At 40.5% G+C, this 14,189-nt stretch overlaps 2 protein-coding genes across 2 annotated transcripts; both read left to right on the top strand.

The window, feature by feature from the left end:
• The first annotated feature begins 424 nt into the window (after positions 1-424).
• On the top strand, positions 425-1,369 carry LOC100761534 (olfactory receptor 51H1). The gene has a single exon (XM_027407964.1). It carries the CDS (start codon positions 425-427, stop codon positions 1,367-1,369), a length of 945 nt encoding a protein of 314 aa, XP_027263765.1.
• An 11,261-nt stretch (positions 1,370-12,630) lies between these two features.
• On the top strand, positions 12,631-13,605 carry LOC100761243 (olfactory receptor 52I2). Its single transcript, XM_027407965.2, has one exon. The coding sequence runs from the start codon at positions 12,631-12,633 to the stop codon at positions 13,603-13,605; it is 975 nt and encodes a 324-aa protein (XP_027263766.1).
• The last annotated feature ends 584 nt before the right edge of the window (positions 13,606-14,189 follow it).

Here is a 14,189-nt window from a genome sequence, read left to right as displayed (position 1 = left end):
CTTTCCTTCCTTAAAATTAGGTTTATAAAAACTGTATATTTTTGACATTTGTGAGAATTAAATATTAATGACGTATATGTAATGAACAAGTGTATCCACAATATCATGACATATAGTTCATTATAAACACAGTGTGTTAGGGCATAGTGAGATACACACACACACACACACACACACACACACACACACACACACACACACACACACGTGTAAAGAGAAGGGAAGTCATTACATTTTTCTAGGAAGCTGTAGTGCAAAGTAGAGCAAAAGTTACCTAGGCACTATTTGTTAACCCAATCTTTTTTCTTTTTCTTGGCATGCATTTATAAAGCCGTTTACTATCTCAAATGAAACTATCTTTTCATTATAGGAGCTGTGAGCTAAGTGGGAGAGACAAGCTTCATCAAGTGGTGAGATCACCAAGATGAATTCAAATACTTCACATAAAAGCCACCATAGTTTCATTCTGACAGGCATCCCAGGGATGCCAGACAAGAACCCATGGATGGCTTTTCCCCTGGGATTTCTCTACACACTCACCCTCCTGGGAAATGGCACCATCTTAGCAGTTGTCAAGGTGGAGCAGAGCCTCCATGAGCCTATGTACTTCCTCTGCATCTTGGCTCTGACTGATGTTAGTCTCTCCATGTCCACTCTGCCCTCTATGCTCAGCATCTTCTGGTTCAATGTTCCTGAGATCCCCCTTGATGCATGTGTGACACAGATGTTCTTCATCCACGGATTTGGAGTAGTAGAATCTGGAGTCCTAGTGTCCATGGCCTTCGACAGACTTGTGGCCATCCGAGATCCTCTGCGTTATGTTTCTATCCTCACTCACGGCCTTATTGGAAAGATTGTACTAGTTGTCTTTGCCCGGGCAGTCTGTGTGGTCTTCCCGGTGCCATTTCTTATAAAGAGGCTGCCCTTCTGTCGTTCCAATGTCTTATCTCATTCATATTGTCTTCACCAAGATGCAATGAGGTTAGCCTGTGCGAGTACCCATGTCAACAGCCTCTATGGCCTCATTGTCGTCATCCTCACATTAGGGTTTGATGCCCTCATCATTCTCTTTTCCTACATACTCATCCTGAAGACAGTGCTGGGCATTGCCTCCAGATCCGAGAGGCTCAAAGCCCTCAACACCTGCCTTTCCCACATCTGTGCTGTGCTTCTCTTTTATATTCCTCTCATCGGTGCCACCATGATCCACAGATTTGGGAAACATTTATCACCAATCATGCACATGCTCATGGCCAATATCTACCTTCTCCTTCCCCCTGTGCTAAACCCTGTTGTCTACAGTGTGAAGACCAAGCAGATACGTAGAAGGATCATCCAAGTGTTTCAGGGGAGAAAGAACAGGGCCTAGTGGGGTGGAGACACAATCCAGATACAGAGTAAGTAGTCAGGGGAAAAACCATGAGTTTCACATTTAGCAGTTATGGTGAAATCAGTTTTTCATATCCATTAAAATACAAGGTCAAGAAAGGTTTATGCAGATAAAATATGGTAATTCTTGTTCTGTATTATATTTTGGAATATAGGCATTTGATATGTGGTATCATAAAATCCAATTTAATTGAGTAACATAATTTTTCTTATTTACAAGTAGAGATGAACATAAGCTATGACAAATTGTTTAGCTACATAATATACACATTTATTCTTATAATGTTAAGAATTACTTTAATTGTGTAGTTGCCCATCAGTTGTCTGTATTCTTGAAAGTAACCTCTATTAAACTAAATGATTCTCCAACTAATTAAAATATTTTATTTACTTATAAATTAAATAATAATTACATCAATGAAGATCCAATAAGTCCTATAGTAATTCTGAAGAAATGGGTTTGCAAAATACTCTTTTATCCTGGGACCAGCTCCCAAGAAAGGGCTAGACATTTCCAAGAGGTCAATCCTAAACACATATGAGCAAATAATCTTAGCACCCTGTATTTGCAAACTTATGCACACATATATGAAATAATTACAATTAAAAAATAAGAGACTATGAATTTGAGAATGAGTGGGAGGGACACAGGAGGAATTAGAGGAAGGAGAGGAAGAAGGAGAATGATGTAAATACAGTGTTCACATATGAAATCCCCCCAAAAACAAATAAAGTAAATAAAATTTTAGAATACTTTTAAATAGAGAAAAGAAAACTGTTAGATGATCAAAGTACATTTGTCTATGTCTAGGTGCCTATAGAGTGAAGGGAGTCTATGATGTAACTAAGTCAGATATATGTGGTATCACTTCTTTTTTTTTTCTCCATACTGGATGATCCATGGTCTTTGTATGGCATAAGCAAAAAATCTCAATGGAAGTGTTTTTATTGTCTAAGAATTTCATACATGCATATAATATGTTTTGAAGGAAATCTACACTTCATCCTCTCTTTTAGAATCTTCCCTATACCCATTACCACTTTTCCCTCCCAATTTCATGTGGTCATTTTTTAAAACCTCTGAATCCATTTAATATTATTAGTATGTACATTAGTGTAGGGACATATCCTGGAGCATGCATATCCTACTAGGGGTTGCATCCTGAAGAAAACCAACTCTCTCTCCATCTCATTGCTACCAGATTGCCAAAAGTTCTCAAATTAGGGAGAAAGGGACTTTATAAGCTCCTCTTCTATCCATGCTTGGATTTTGCTAGTTTGATCTTGTGAAGTTCTTATGCATCCAGTCACAACAACTTCGAGTTGTATGCAATAGTCCTGTCATGTCTGGAAAACACTGTTTTGAGTAATTCATCCAATACTTTTGGCTCTTATAGGCTTTCTGTCACTTCTGAAATAATCCATAAATCTTGAGGGGAAGAGGAATATGCGTATGTCTCATTTAGGGCCAACCACTCTGTAATTCTTGCTCTCTGCACACTAATCAGTTGTGAGTTTCTGTGTTAATCACCACCTACTGCAAAAAGAAACTTCTTTGTTGAGGGTTGAGAGAGGCATTAATCTATTGGTATAAAGATAAGTACATATTCACCTAGCAGAATAATAATAATTTGTCCTTCCCTAGAGTTTTGAACTATTCAGCCACTGGTTATTGGACTATTTAATAGTACTAGAAATGAGTTCTGTTTTGTGGAGCAGGTCTTCTAATCAGAAAGTGGTTTGTTACTCCTATAACATTTGTGCCACTATTGCACCCAGTGGCTCTATCTCACCAGGTCAGTTAGGTCAGTTAGGTCAGTTGTTATTACAGGCTGTTGATTACTGTTCTCCAAGAGTAGTGTGCAAAGCACCTCCCAACACCATGAAAGCTAGCCAGTGGGGACAAAGCTTCCGGGTCAGTACCAGCTGATTTCTGTGTCCTATAATTAAAGTGTGCAGTATCTTTGTCAATAGGGTCTTACTATCAAATTTTGGAGGGTAACCAAAAACAAGGGCATTACTTTGTAATGTTAACGATATCTGTGGGACTCCAACAACTCAAAAGAGAGGCAAGCACTAGTTGGCACAGGCGTTTAGTTTGATAGTCTATGGTGTCTGGGAAAAGGCATCCCTCCTTCAATTCATTATAAGGTAATTCCATTTAAACTATTTTTATATCAATATGTATTTTATGAAGTTTCTAAAGTAGTAGGTTTCTCTGTGGATTTTTCAAGGGTCTTCAATGCTAGTTGTTCCTTCTTAGCCCCTTCCTCTATCTTGCCTTCTTATTCCCCACCCCCTTAACTTGTCCAGCTCAATTATTATTCTTTCTCCCTTAATACCATTTATGATGTATCTCTGTCCTCCTTTTAAATCACTTTCATGGACCTTTACTTGTTTCCTGATATCTATGGGTATTCCAGTTTAAAACACACAAATCTAAAGGTTCAATACTAAGATACACATGAGAGAGAACAGGTAGCATTTATATTTCTCAGTCCGTACTATCTCAGTCAGTATAATGCTCTATCTGGTTATATGCAAATTTTGTAATTTATTTTTCTTTATAGCTGAATGAATTTCCATCATATGTATGTATCACATTTTCATTCACCAATTGGTGGACATCTAGGCTATTCCATTTCCTGGCTCTTGTGAATAGACTAACAGTGAACAGAGATACTGAGCAAGTATCTCTAGTATGAGGTAGAATTATTTGGGTATATGTCCAGGAGTTGTATAGCTATATCATATGGAAGATCTGTTCACAGCATTTTGAGGGACCTCCACACTGATATCCATAGTAACTGTTATAGTTTGTACTCCTACCAACAGTAAACAAGTGTTCTATTTCCTCCACATCCAAGAGAACATTTGCTATCGTTTATTATTATTTTTTTTTATAAATCTTAGCCCTTCTCCCTAGGGTATGATGAAATCTCAAAGCAGTTTATTTTGAATTCCTCTGATGGCTAAAGACATTGCACTTGTAGAATCCAGGCAGCTGTAAAGCAACCATTGGTGGGGAGGAGGAAGAAACACATGAACATAAAGAGACAACTTAACCATTTCTATTCCTTTTTTTGAGACTTCTGTTTTGTTCCATGCTTCATTTTTAAATTGAGTTGTTTTCTTGTGTGGTTTAGGGTTTTGAGTTCTTTAGATAGCAAAGATTTTTTTTTATTATTATTCGGCAGGCTGCCTCTTCATGCAGTTGATTGTGTCCTTTGCAGTACAGAAGCTTTTAGCTTTGTGATGTCCCATTTGTCAATTGTTGGTCTTAATGTCTGCACTACTGGAACCCTATTCAGAAAGTTCTTAAATGTGCCTATGTTTAAAAGAATGTATTAGCTTTTGTGTCTATAAGTTGAAAAGTGTTCTCTACCTTTTCCTCTAACAGATTCAGGGTATCTGAATTTATGTTGGGGTCCTTGACCCATTTGGAATTGAGCTTTGTACAGGGTGAGAGATAGCTTCATCCCTCTCCATGACACTGTTAAGTTTGACTGTCATATCATTAATATTTTCTCTTGTGTGTACTTTGGGCTCTTTGTGTGTGGGCTCATGTGTGGATCCTCAATTCTACACCATCAATTGATACATCTGTTTTTATCCCAGTACTTTGCCATGTTTTATAACCGTGGCTTGTAGTATAACTTGAAGTCAGGAATGGTGATGCCTCCAGCAGTGCTTTATGGTTCAGGATTGTTTTGGCTATCCTTGGTCTTGTGTTTCCAGATGAATTTTAATTATTGTTTCAATCTCTTGAAAAATAGCATTGGAATTGCAATGAATATGTAGGTTGCTTTTGATAGGCTGGCTATCTTCACAATGAGGGACAAGGAGTTAGACAGATTCCCTGGAAGGTAGACAGGTAGGGAGAGGGGCAATGACTAGGTAATAAATGTGGTGAATTTCCAACATGGCCAGCTTCCTCCTTACCATCAAGATTTGAGACAAAAGCCTGGCAGCTTTAAACAAAGGCTTTGTAGGCTCTTGTCTCCAATTGGCAAGACCCCTGCTGATGGATTGACTTGACAGGTTCAAGGCTGGACCAGGACATGCCATACAATAGGTGTGGGCCAGTAGATCATCCTATCTTCAAACTGACCAACCAGATGTTAGGAGAGAAAAACTTTTCAGAACTTAAAAAACCCAGCCCTTGAGAAAAGACTGGATGTTTTGGCTTCAGGAGGCTGCTGCTTTTTTTTTTTTTTTTATCTCTGTGTGTCGTGTGTGTGTGTGTGTGTGTGTGTGTGTGTGTGTGTGTGTGTGTGTGTTTCCTCATCCCAAATAAATACCTGTTCGAGATTTCTCCACTGTTGCATGCTACAAGCAAGTTTTTCCTGCATTTTAAATCTTTAATTGTCAGAGCAATGAACCCAATCAAGATCCCTAGACTGTATCTACAGTATTAATTCTAGAAATCTATGAGCATTGGAGTCTCTCCATCTTCTGATTTCAAAAATATCAACTACTCACCCCTTACCATTGGTATGCACCATACCTGGGAAGCACACTAGAGCTATTCCTGTGGTTGGGGACTCAGGTGAGCCCATGCCTGAGGGCATGAGAGCAGAAGAATTGACCCTGCACTCCTTGTCTACCATGTGGTGGCATGGGTAAGGGAAGTATACCCTCCCCTCTCACCCATTACCACCTGCGGCAGGTAAGAGAGCTGGCCCTGGAGTCATAAGAGTAGGAGAGCTAGCCCTTACCCTCACTTGCTGCAGTGAATGAGAAAGTAGCCTCTGCTTCCTTTGTGGGCAGCACTCTAGAGCTAACCCTGTTATTGGGAGGCAGGTGAGCCCACCCTGAGGGTGTGAGAGCAGGAGAGCTGACCCCACAAACTGCCCCCTCATGCCCTCCACAGCAATTGGGAAAGAGGGCCCTGAACCTTGCCTGGGCAAGACAGTAGAACTGGCCTTGTTGATATGAGTGAGGGGGACCCAGATCTGAGGACCCAAGAGCAGGTGAACTGGCCCCACTCCTTGCCAGTGGGCTATATTTGGTGAGCTAGTCTAGGCAATGCTGGAGAGCTCATCCTGGTAGTGACGATGAGGGAAAGCTAGTGACTTGACCAACCCAGGCTGATCTACACAGGATCAGAAGCAGGGCTCTGAGTTGGCCCACCTCAGCATCCACTGCATCTATGAACTGTTGGAGCATGTGAAGGAAACAAACCTATAGATCCAAAACAGCAGGATATCCTTGACACAGGACAACAGGATATCCAAGAAAAGCCCCAGTGAGAACCCATTACCAGTTGTGTAGCAGAAACCAGAGGCCTCGAACCAGACCAATGACTCATGGCAATGGCAATGAACACTTACAAGTAAAGATGAGAGATGTATGGACTAAAGAGTAAACTGTGTGACTCACTGGGCCACACTACAGTTTCCATGATAAGATTCTTCTTCTTCTTCTTCTTCTTCTTCTTCTTCTTCTTCTTCTTCTTCTTCTTCTTCTTCTTCTTCTTCTTCTTCTTCTTCTTCTTCTTCTCCTTCTCCTTCCTCCTCCTCTCCTCCTCCTCCCTCCTTCTCCTCCTCCTTCTTCTTCTTCTTCTTCTTCTTCTTCTTCTTCTTCTTCTTCTTCTTCTTCTTCTTCTTCTTTTTCTTCTCCTCCTCCTCCTCCTCTTCCTCCTCCTCCTCCTTTGTGCTCTGTTTTGTTTAATTTGATTTTGGTTTTTCTTTTAAATTTGGGTTTTTTTTTTTTTGCGGGGGTTGCAAGGGCAGAGGGCAGATGCAAGGGGATAGGGAGGTAAATGGGATCAGAACACATGATGTGAAATTCACAAAAAATCAACACAAGTAAAAATTGTACTATCTTATTTTTCACACATTTATTCAACTGTGCATGCTAGGCAAAGTGCTCCACCTCTGAGCTATGTGCTCAGACTGTCACATAACACTTCTTTGATTTTGAGATAGGATCTCACTGGGTAGCTCTGGATAGCCTATGTGCTATCTGGTCTACACAGTGAACTCACAGAGATCTATTCAAAGAGAGCTTTACAATGTCATGAGAAATACTTAATGGATAGAGGCCACCATGAATCTCTAGGAGGAACCAGGGAACACTGATGTGGATTTGAGAGATCAGTTATACTACTAGTCTGAACAGTTGTTAAACAATGCTAGATGCACCATTGATTAGACTCTAACGTTGGATTCTCTGACTTCCTAGCTCTATGACTTCTGTCACACATCATCTACAACATGCAGACATCATGGTGGCAGCAAAACCAGAGGGTTGAGAATACAATGAGAAAACACCTTGAAAAGAATCTCTCTGGGTGCCTGGCACGTACAGGCTTTCCATCGAACCCTTTTGTTTTCTTTTGGGATGAACTCACTATTATCAGACTGGTGTTTAGGTATCCCCTGTGACCTGAAGAAACAAAGCCTGTTAAGGCACTAGGCATCTGATTCATCCTGAGGTCTGGGAGGCTCCAGATGGAACACAGAAAAAAGCCAGTACTCTGGAGGAATTATAGTGTTTAGCTGCTGGGCAGAGGCCAAGGGATGCTGGGTCTCCAGGGAAAAGACAGGATGATAGAGTAACAGGGAGGAGGGATCCCTGTGGGAGGTCTTTGAAAAGGACAATACTCATCCTGACACTCTGTTGTTTTCCTTGGTCTCCTGTGGTGCTCACTGCTTCTGGGAAGGGCCCAGAATAAACCTTGTTTTTTTTGGGGGGGTGAAAATATGTGTATCACCATACATAGATAATTAGAGAAAGTTACAGTAAACAAAACTCTGGCATGCAGGCAACTGAAACAGGAAGTTGGACTGACACAGTCTCTAGGGCATGGGCACCCTAGAAAGGAGGATTCAAGTCCTCTGCCAAAGTGCAGAGGGTGGCCAGGTTTGGAAGGTACTGTTAACATCAAAGGATTCTGCTGGAAGTATGGGAGATCGGAGGATATGGGAGAGTGAACTGGAATATAAAAAGTACTTGTGTTTAAAACAGAAAGAAGAAGGGAGAAGTCCAACTCTGGGATAATAGAGAGACAGTTTTAAGACACAGGAGCTATATGAGAAGACTATAGGCTGAGTATCAGTGTGTTTGCATGGTGGGGAGAGGCACACAGGGTTACCATTGGCAGCAGGGTGCATTAAGATGAGACACGCAGTTCACTTTCACCTTCAATGAAATTTAGAATCTTAAAAAAATCAAGGATGCAGTTACTGATGCTAAAAGGAGTCACAAGCATGGCAACAGATCTTGGATGGAACCCATTTTTTTCACAAGAAAATAAACTTCATAATAGGTGGAGTTAGGTAAAAATTTTAAAGAAAAATGACTGAATCAAATGCTTGCTCTTGAAAGAGGCTTGTAACAGATGCAACCTCCTGTGAGTATTGATTAATAGGAAAAGTAAGCAACTTTAGAAGGTCATAGAAAGTGTGGTGAGGTGAGGTTGTCAGGACTGGAGAGAGGAAGGGTGGGCAGGGCATAAGCATACCATGCCCTCGGCAAAAAGGTGGGTTTCTGTCAGGTGGCCAGAAGAGAAGGATGAATGGGGCAGTGGAATTCTGGATCTTTGGGGGTTCTCCTCAGATCCATAGGTAGTGATGCTGAGCCCTGAATTTGTGGCATCTAAGGTAGATATAGCAGCCAGAGTATCCTGAGTTGTTTTCCCTCATTCAACCACTGTTTTGTTTTGACTGCTTTCGTCAGTTCTCACCTGTTCTTTTACTGAGGTTGTCTTACCCCTGACTACCCACACAGCAAGGTTCCTATGACCCACCATGTGGAGCTTACCATGACCTTCGGCCTCTGTCATTATACAACTTTTTCCCCCTTTGTGGTTTGTTGTTTCTAAGTTTCATAATCTGCACTGAGATTTCACACATTTGGTTTTCCCGATAATTCCTGAAGACTCTGCTCAAAGTGGCTGCAGGCACCTGGGTGTCAGGTCAGTTAGTCTTAACTGTTCAGGATTGACACTGAAATGGCAAGTGTATGGCATACAGTTAGGATGGAAAATCAGGTGAATGTTTTTCTAGTGCTTAAATAACAGAAAATGTTTTCTGTGGCACATGGGATTCTGAGAAGAGATGCTCACCAGTCTGATCTATACAATTACTCAGGGAGGGACCAGACACACAGAAGAGAAATGAAAGGGGATAACTGAGACATTATCCAAGGGTAGGAATATGTCAGCTTAGCCTGGAAGCCCATTATTGACTAGAGGACACAGGATTTAGTGGCTAGTAAGCCTGGTCTCAGAGTCTGTCAAATAAGAACTCTTGGTTTGAAGATCCCTGGAAACTTAAGGAATTAGTTCCTTGGTTATATTTGTCTATTATTAAGTGAACACAAGTCATGCAATTGATGTGGTAACCTACTAGGTGGGGGCTTTAGCAATGCAATATTTAGATAAGGGATTCGAAGAAAGAGGTTAATTGGTCCTAATGTAGTATTGCCCATATTTGGGATCTTGAGTCTAGTTCTGGGCTAAGCTACCTGTTCATTTCCCCTGGATGTGGAATATTGTTGAGAGTAATAGGATAAATAGTGAAAGTACAGATTTAACTGCCGTGACGATTCTTGTCATATCCACTTCCAAACCATCCTTTCATCTCTGGAAGAACTTTTATACAGCAGCAGCAGCAGCACCATCACCACCAAATAACAGTTCTTAGACTTTGTTATCAGAAATGAGTTGTAATGATTCCACTAGAGTGACATGAAAACAATTAAACAGCCTCCACAGAACTGCAGCAAATTACAGTTTATTAGAACCTCGCTGTGTCTATCCCTGTAGGAAATGCCTTCCAGTGGCAGACCAAGGGGGTGAGCAAACTTTCAGGCAATGCATGCTTAAACAAATGGTCTCTGAGTTACATTACCCATTTAAGTATGCTGTTTAGAGCAATTTATAGGATTAACCCATACAGTCTTTTTTGAGCACCCGAGTATCAAGCATCCTGGTAAACACCAAACATCTTTCAAAATAGGGACAACTGCAGTGGTAGCTCATTGAAGGACAAGGAGGAAATCTTCAGGAATACTTGTTTTTCTAATGGAGTTTTTGATTGTTACTTTGCCTTGAATTCAGTCATACTCATTTAAGTATGCTATTTGGAGTAATCTGCACATATTGGATTAAGCAGGATAAGCAATGTTGGTTTTTACTTTGTATACTTTACTGGACATCTATTGTTCAAACCAGCATAATAAGCACTGTGCCTAGCTTTTCATTTAAGTTCAAAATACCTCTTTGATATGGGGATGCTTATTTCTCTCTTACCAATGTACAAGTTAAGGGTTGGAAGGTTTACGTGATTTGATCAAGGTAAAATGGCTAGCAAGTGACAAACTAGGGTTTACATTCTATGCAATATGATTTTAGAGCCACTGCTATTAGCCACTGTTTTTCTATCTCTAAATGACATAACTTTTTTTTTGTTCAAATTTACTTTTATTGAGGATTGTTTCATGGAGTGTATGCTAGATCATTATTATTTATTTCTATATGAGTCTTAGGATCAATTTCTGTAGATTCTACATTTTGATAGTGACAGCATTTTAATGTCAGTTTGAGGGTCATTGCTATCTTATTTTTTAATTTTTAATTTTTATTTTTCCTCCATTTTTTATTTAAATTAGAAACAAGATTGTTTAGATTGTTTTACATGTCAATCCCAGTTCCCTCTCCCTCCCCTCCTCCTCTGCCCCCCACCAACTAACACTCCACCTAAACCATATCCTTTCTGCTCCCCAGGGAGGGTGAGGCCTTCCATAGGGGGTCTTCAGAGTCTGTAAATGACATAACTTTAATAACATATTTTGCATGAGACAACAGAAGGGATTTTGAGTTTTGCTTCTTGAAGATCCTTCAGCATTCCCAGGTCTGAGTGATATCACCAAACCAAAGGGGGCCTTGTGTGATGTGTTCTTAGAGTATTGTGGGTCTGTACACACATTCAAGTACCATATAAAATCACAGAAAATGAGCAAGTTAGAGGGAAGAGAAGTAAAGGGTTACAGCACAGGAATGTGATGGTAGTGTTGATCCTTTGTTTTAGGACATCTGGGAAAGTTATTCCATATCCAGTCACCGAACAATATCTGAATGAGGGCAAAGGCAAACACTGCCAAGGTTGGAGCTCAGATCCTAAACAGACAGAGCGGTAAAACTATCAAGGCAAATCTATAATACTTTTTTTGGGTGAGTATCCATAATTCTTTTCTTGACTTTAATGCTGTGTTAAATACACTGCTGGAAGTCAGTGCTGGGAAAACATATTTGGGAACTTCAAATTGACTATATGTTGTTACAGGATATTGGATGAAGTAACTTTTCCTTTAAGTTTTACATGGATATTTGTTATATTCTACCAATGTAGAATTTCACTCATTATAAATACTGTTTCTCATCTTAGTGTTACCATATGTTTTGTTTGAAACATTCTTTATTTCACAAGGATAATGTTTTCTTGGTCTCTGTAGTGCCTTGGTAGTCTATCATGAAAATAGGTAAACCATATTGAAGAAGCAGAAAAATTATATGAAGGTTCATCCACACTGCTCCCCTAGGCTGCTGATCTCTTTATTTTACTTTACATGTAGACTGTGTCAGTTGAATGAAATTGGAAACAGCAGAGTAGCTTTATCTTCTAGTCCTTTCTGACCCCTTGGCTGATCCAGATTATGAAGGCCCTTAGCCCAGCTAATACAGATGCTAATTGGCAGAGCTGAGGCTGTGCACTTTGTTCCACAGGCTAGGATTATACAAAGTTACAAATAAATAATACATGCTTGACTGTATATCATAAACCATAGGTAGACTATTGGAATCATTAATTTGAAATCATTAAGGTTAAACATGAATTATTTCATGAATTCTTGAATTAAAAATGAACATGTGATACTTACATAGGAATAAGTATGTAAGTAGGGAGAGGGAGGTGGGAGGGGGGAGGAGGGAGAGGGAAGGGAGAGGGAAGGGAGAGTAAGAGTGAGAGAAGAGACAGAGACAAAGAGAACATTGCTATAAGGGAAAAAACTGAAGAGTTGATCCTTGAGATGTGAATAGAAATTGGCAAAGCACAGAATCCGTATAGAATGGAAGGTTACTTTTTAAATATGTTAATTATTGTAGCTCATGAAAATACCACCAAGAAGAAAATACTCCAACAATTTATGAGCATCTCACACACACACAAGAATCAATTTTATAAAAATATTAGTTCTCTTACAGTACCTTATAGGTTAACAGTCTGACAAGTGATGCTGGCTACATCCTACAACCACACAATGGAATCTCCTGCTACCTTCTTCCTTGTGGGCATTCCAGGTTTGCAGTCTTCTTATCTCGGGCTGGCCATCTCATTGAGTTCCATGTACAGCATAGCTCTCTTAGGAAACACCCTCATCATTATTGTGATCTGCATAGATTCCACTCTACAAGAGCCCATGTACTTCTTTCTATGTGTTTTGGCTGCTGTGGACATTGTTATGGCTTCTTCTGTGGTACCTAAGATGGTGAGCATCTTCAGCTCAGGAGACAGCTCCATCAGCTTTAATGCCTGCTTCACTCAGATGTACTTTATCCACGCAGCCACAGCTGTGGAGACAGGGCTGCTACTGGCCATGGCTTTTGATCGCTATGTGGCCATCTGCAAGCCCCTACATTATATGAGAATTCTCACCCCTCATGTGATGCTGGGGATTAATATAACTATCACCATTAGAGCTGTTATTTTCATGACTCCGTTGAGTTGGATGTTGAGTCATTTGCCTTTCTGTGGCTCCAATGTAGTTCCACATTCCTATTGTGAACACATGGCTGTGGCCAAGTTAACATGTGCTGACCCCATGCCCACCAGTCTCTACAGTTTGATTTTTTCCTCCATCATTGTGGGTTCAGATGTGGCCTTCATTTCTGCCTCTTATACTTTGATCCTCAGGGCAGTATTTGGTCTGTCCTCAAAGAATGCACAGAGGAAGGCATTAAGCACATGTGGCTCTCATGTAGGGGTCATGGCACTGTACTATCTCCCTGGTATGGCATCCATCTATGTAGCTTGGCTAGGGCAGGACAAAGTTCCTCTGCACACCCAGGTGTTGTTAGCTGACTTGTACCTGATTATCCCACCCACCCTAAACCCTATCATTTATGGTATTAGGACCAAGCAGATCCGGGAGCGGATATGGAGTCTGCTGATACATTGCTTCTTTCACCAGTCCACTCAAGGTTCATGAACATACCTCTCATACCTCGAGCTCCAGCCCACTGCAAGTTAACTTTGAGATCTATGGACATGGACTGGTTTACAGGTGTAGAGTGTCCTTGAAGAACACTTCTACTTCTCATTGGAGTTTAACAGAAGTGATTATATTTTCTGGTGTATTGATTTGGAATGCTATCAGATCGTAATTTGAGACTGCTTCCTGAACATAACACCAGTAGCATAGACACTGAGATCAACAACTAATAAATGGGACCTCCTGAAACTGAGAAGCTTCTGTAAGTCAAAGGACACAGTGAGCAAGACAGAACAGCAGCCCACAGACTGGGAAAAGATATTCACCAACTCCACATCTGATAGAGGGCTGATCTCCAAAATACACAAAGAACTCAAGAAGCTAGTCTCCAAAACACCAAACAATCCAATTAAAAAGTGGGGTACAGAACTAAATAGAAAGGGGTCATGACCCACAGGTTGAGAACCACTGCTCTAATGGGTGTTATTTTGTTTTTTAAAAAATCTCTATTCCAATCTAACCTGAGTCCCTCTGCTGATGAAAGTTAGTCTGTCACCTTTTCCCTTACTAGAATTTTCTTG

Source organism: Cricetulus griseus, chromosome 3 (assembly GCF_003668045.3).
Source record: "Cricetulus griseus strain 17A/GY chromosome 3, alternate assembly CriGri-PICRH-1.0, whole genome shotgun sequence".
Taxonomy (NCBI): Eukaryota; Metazoa; Chordata; class Mammalia; order Rodentia; family Cricetidae; genus Cricetulus; species Cricetulus griseus.
This window is presented reverse-complemented; position numbering and strand designations above follow the sequence as displayed.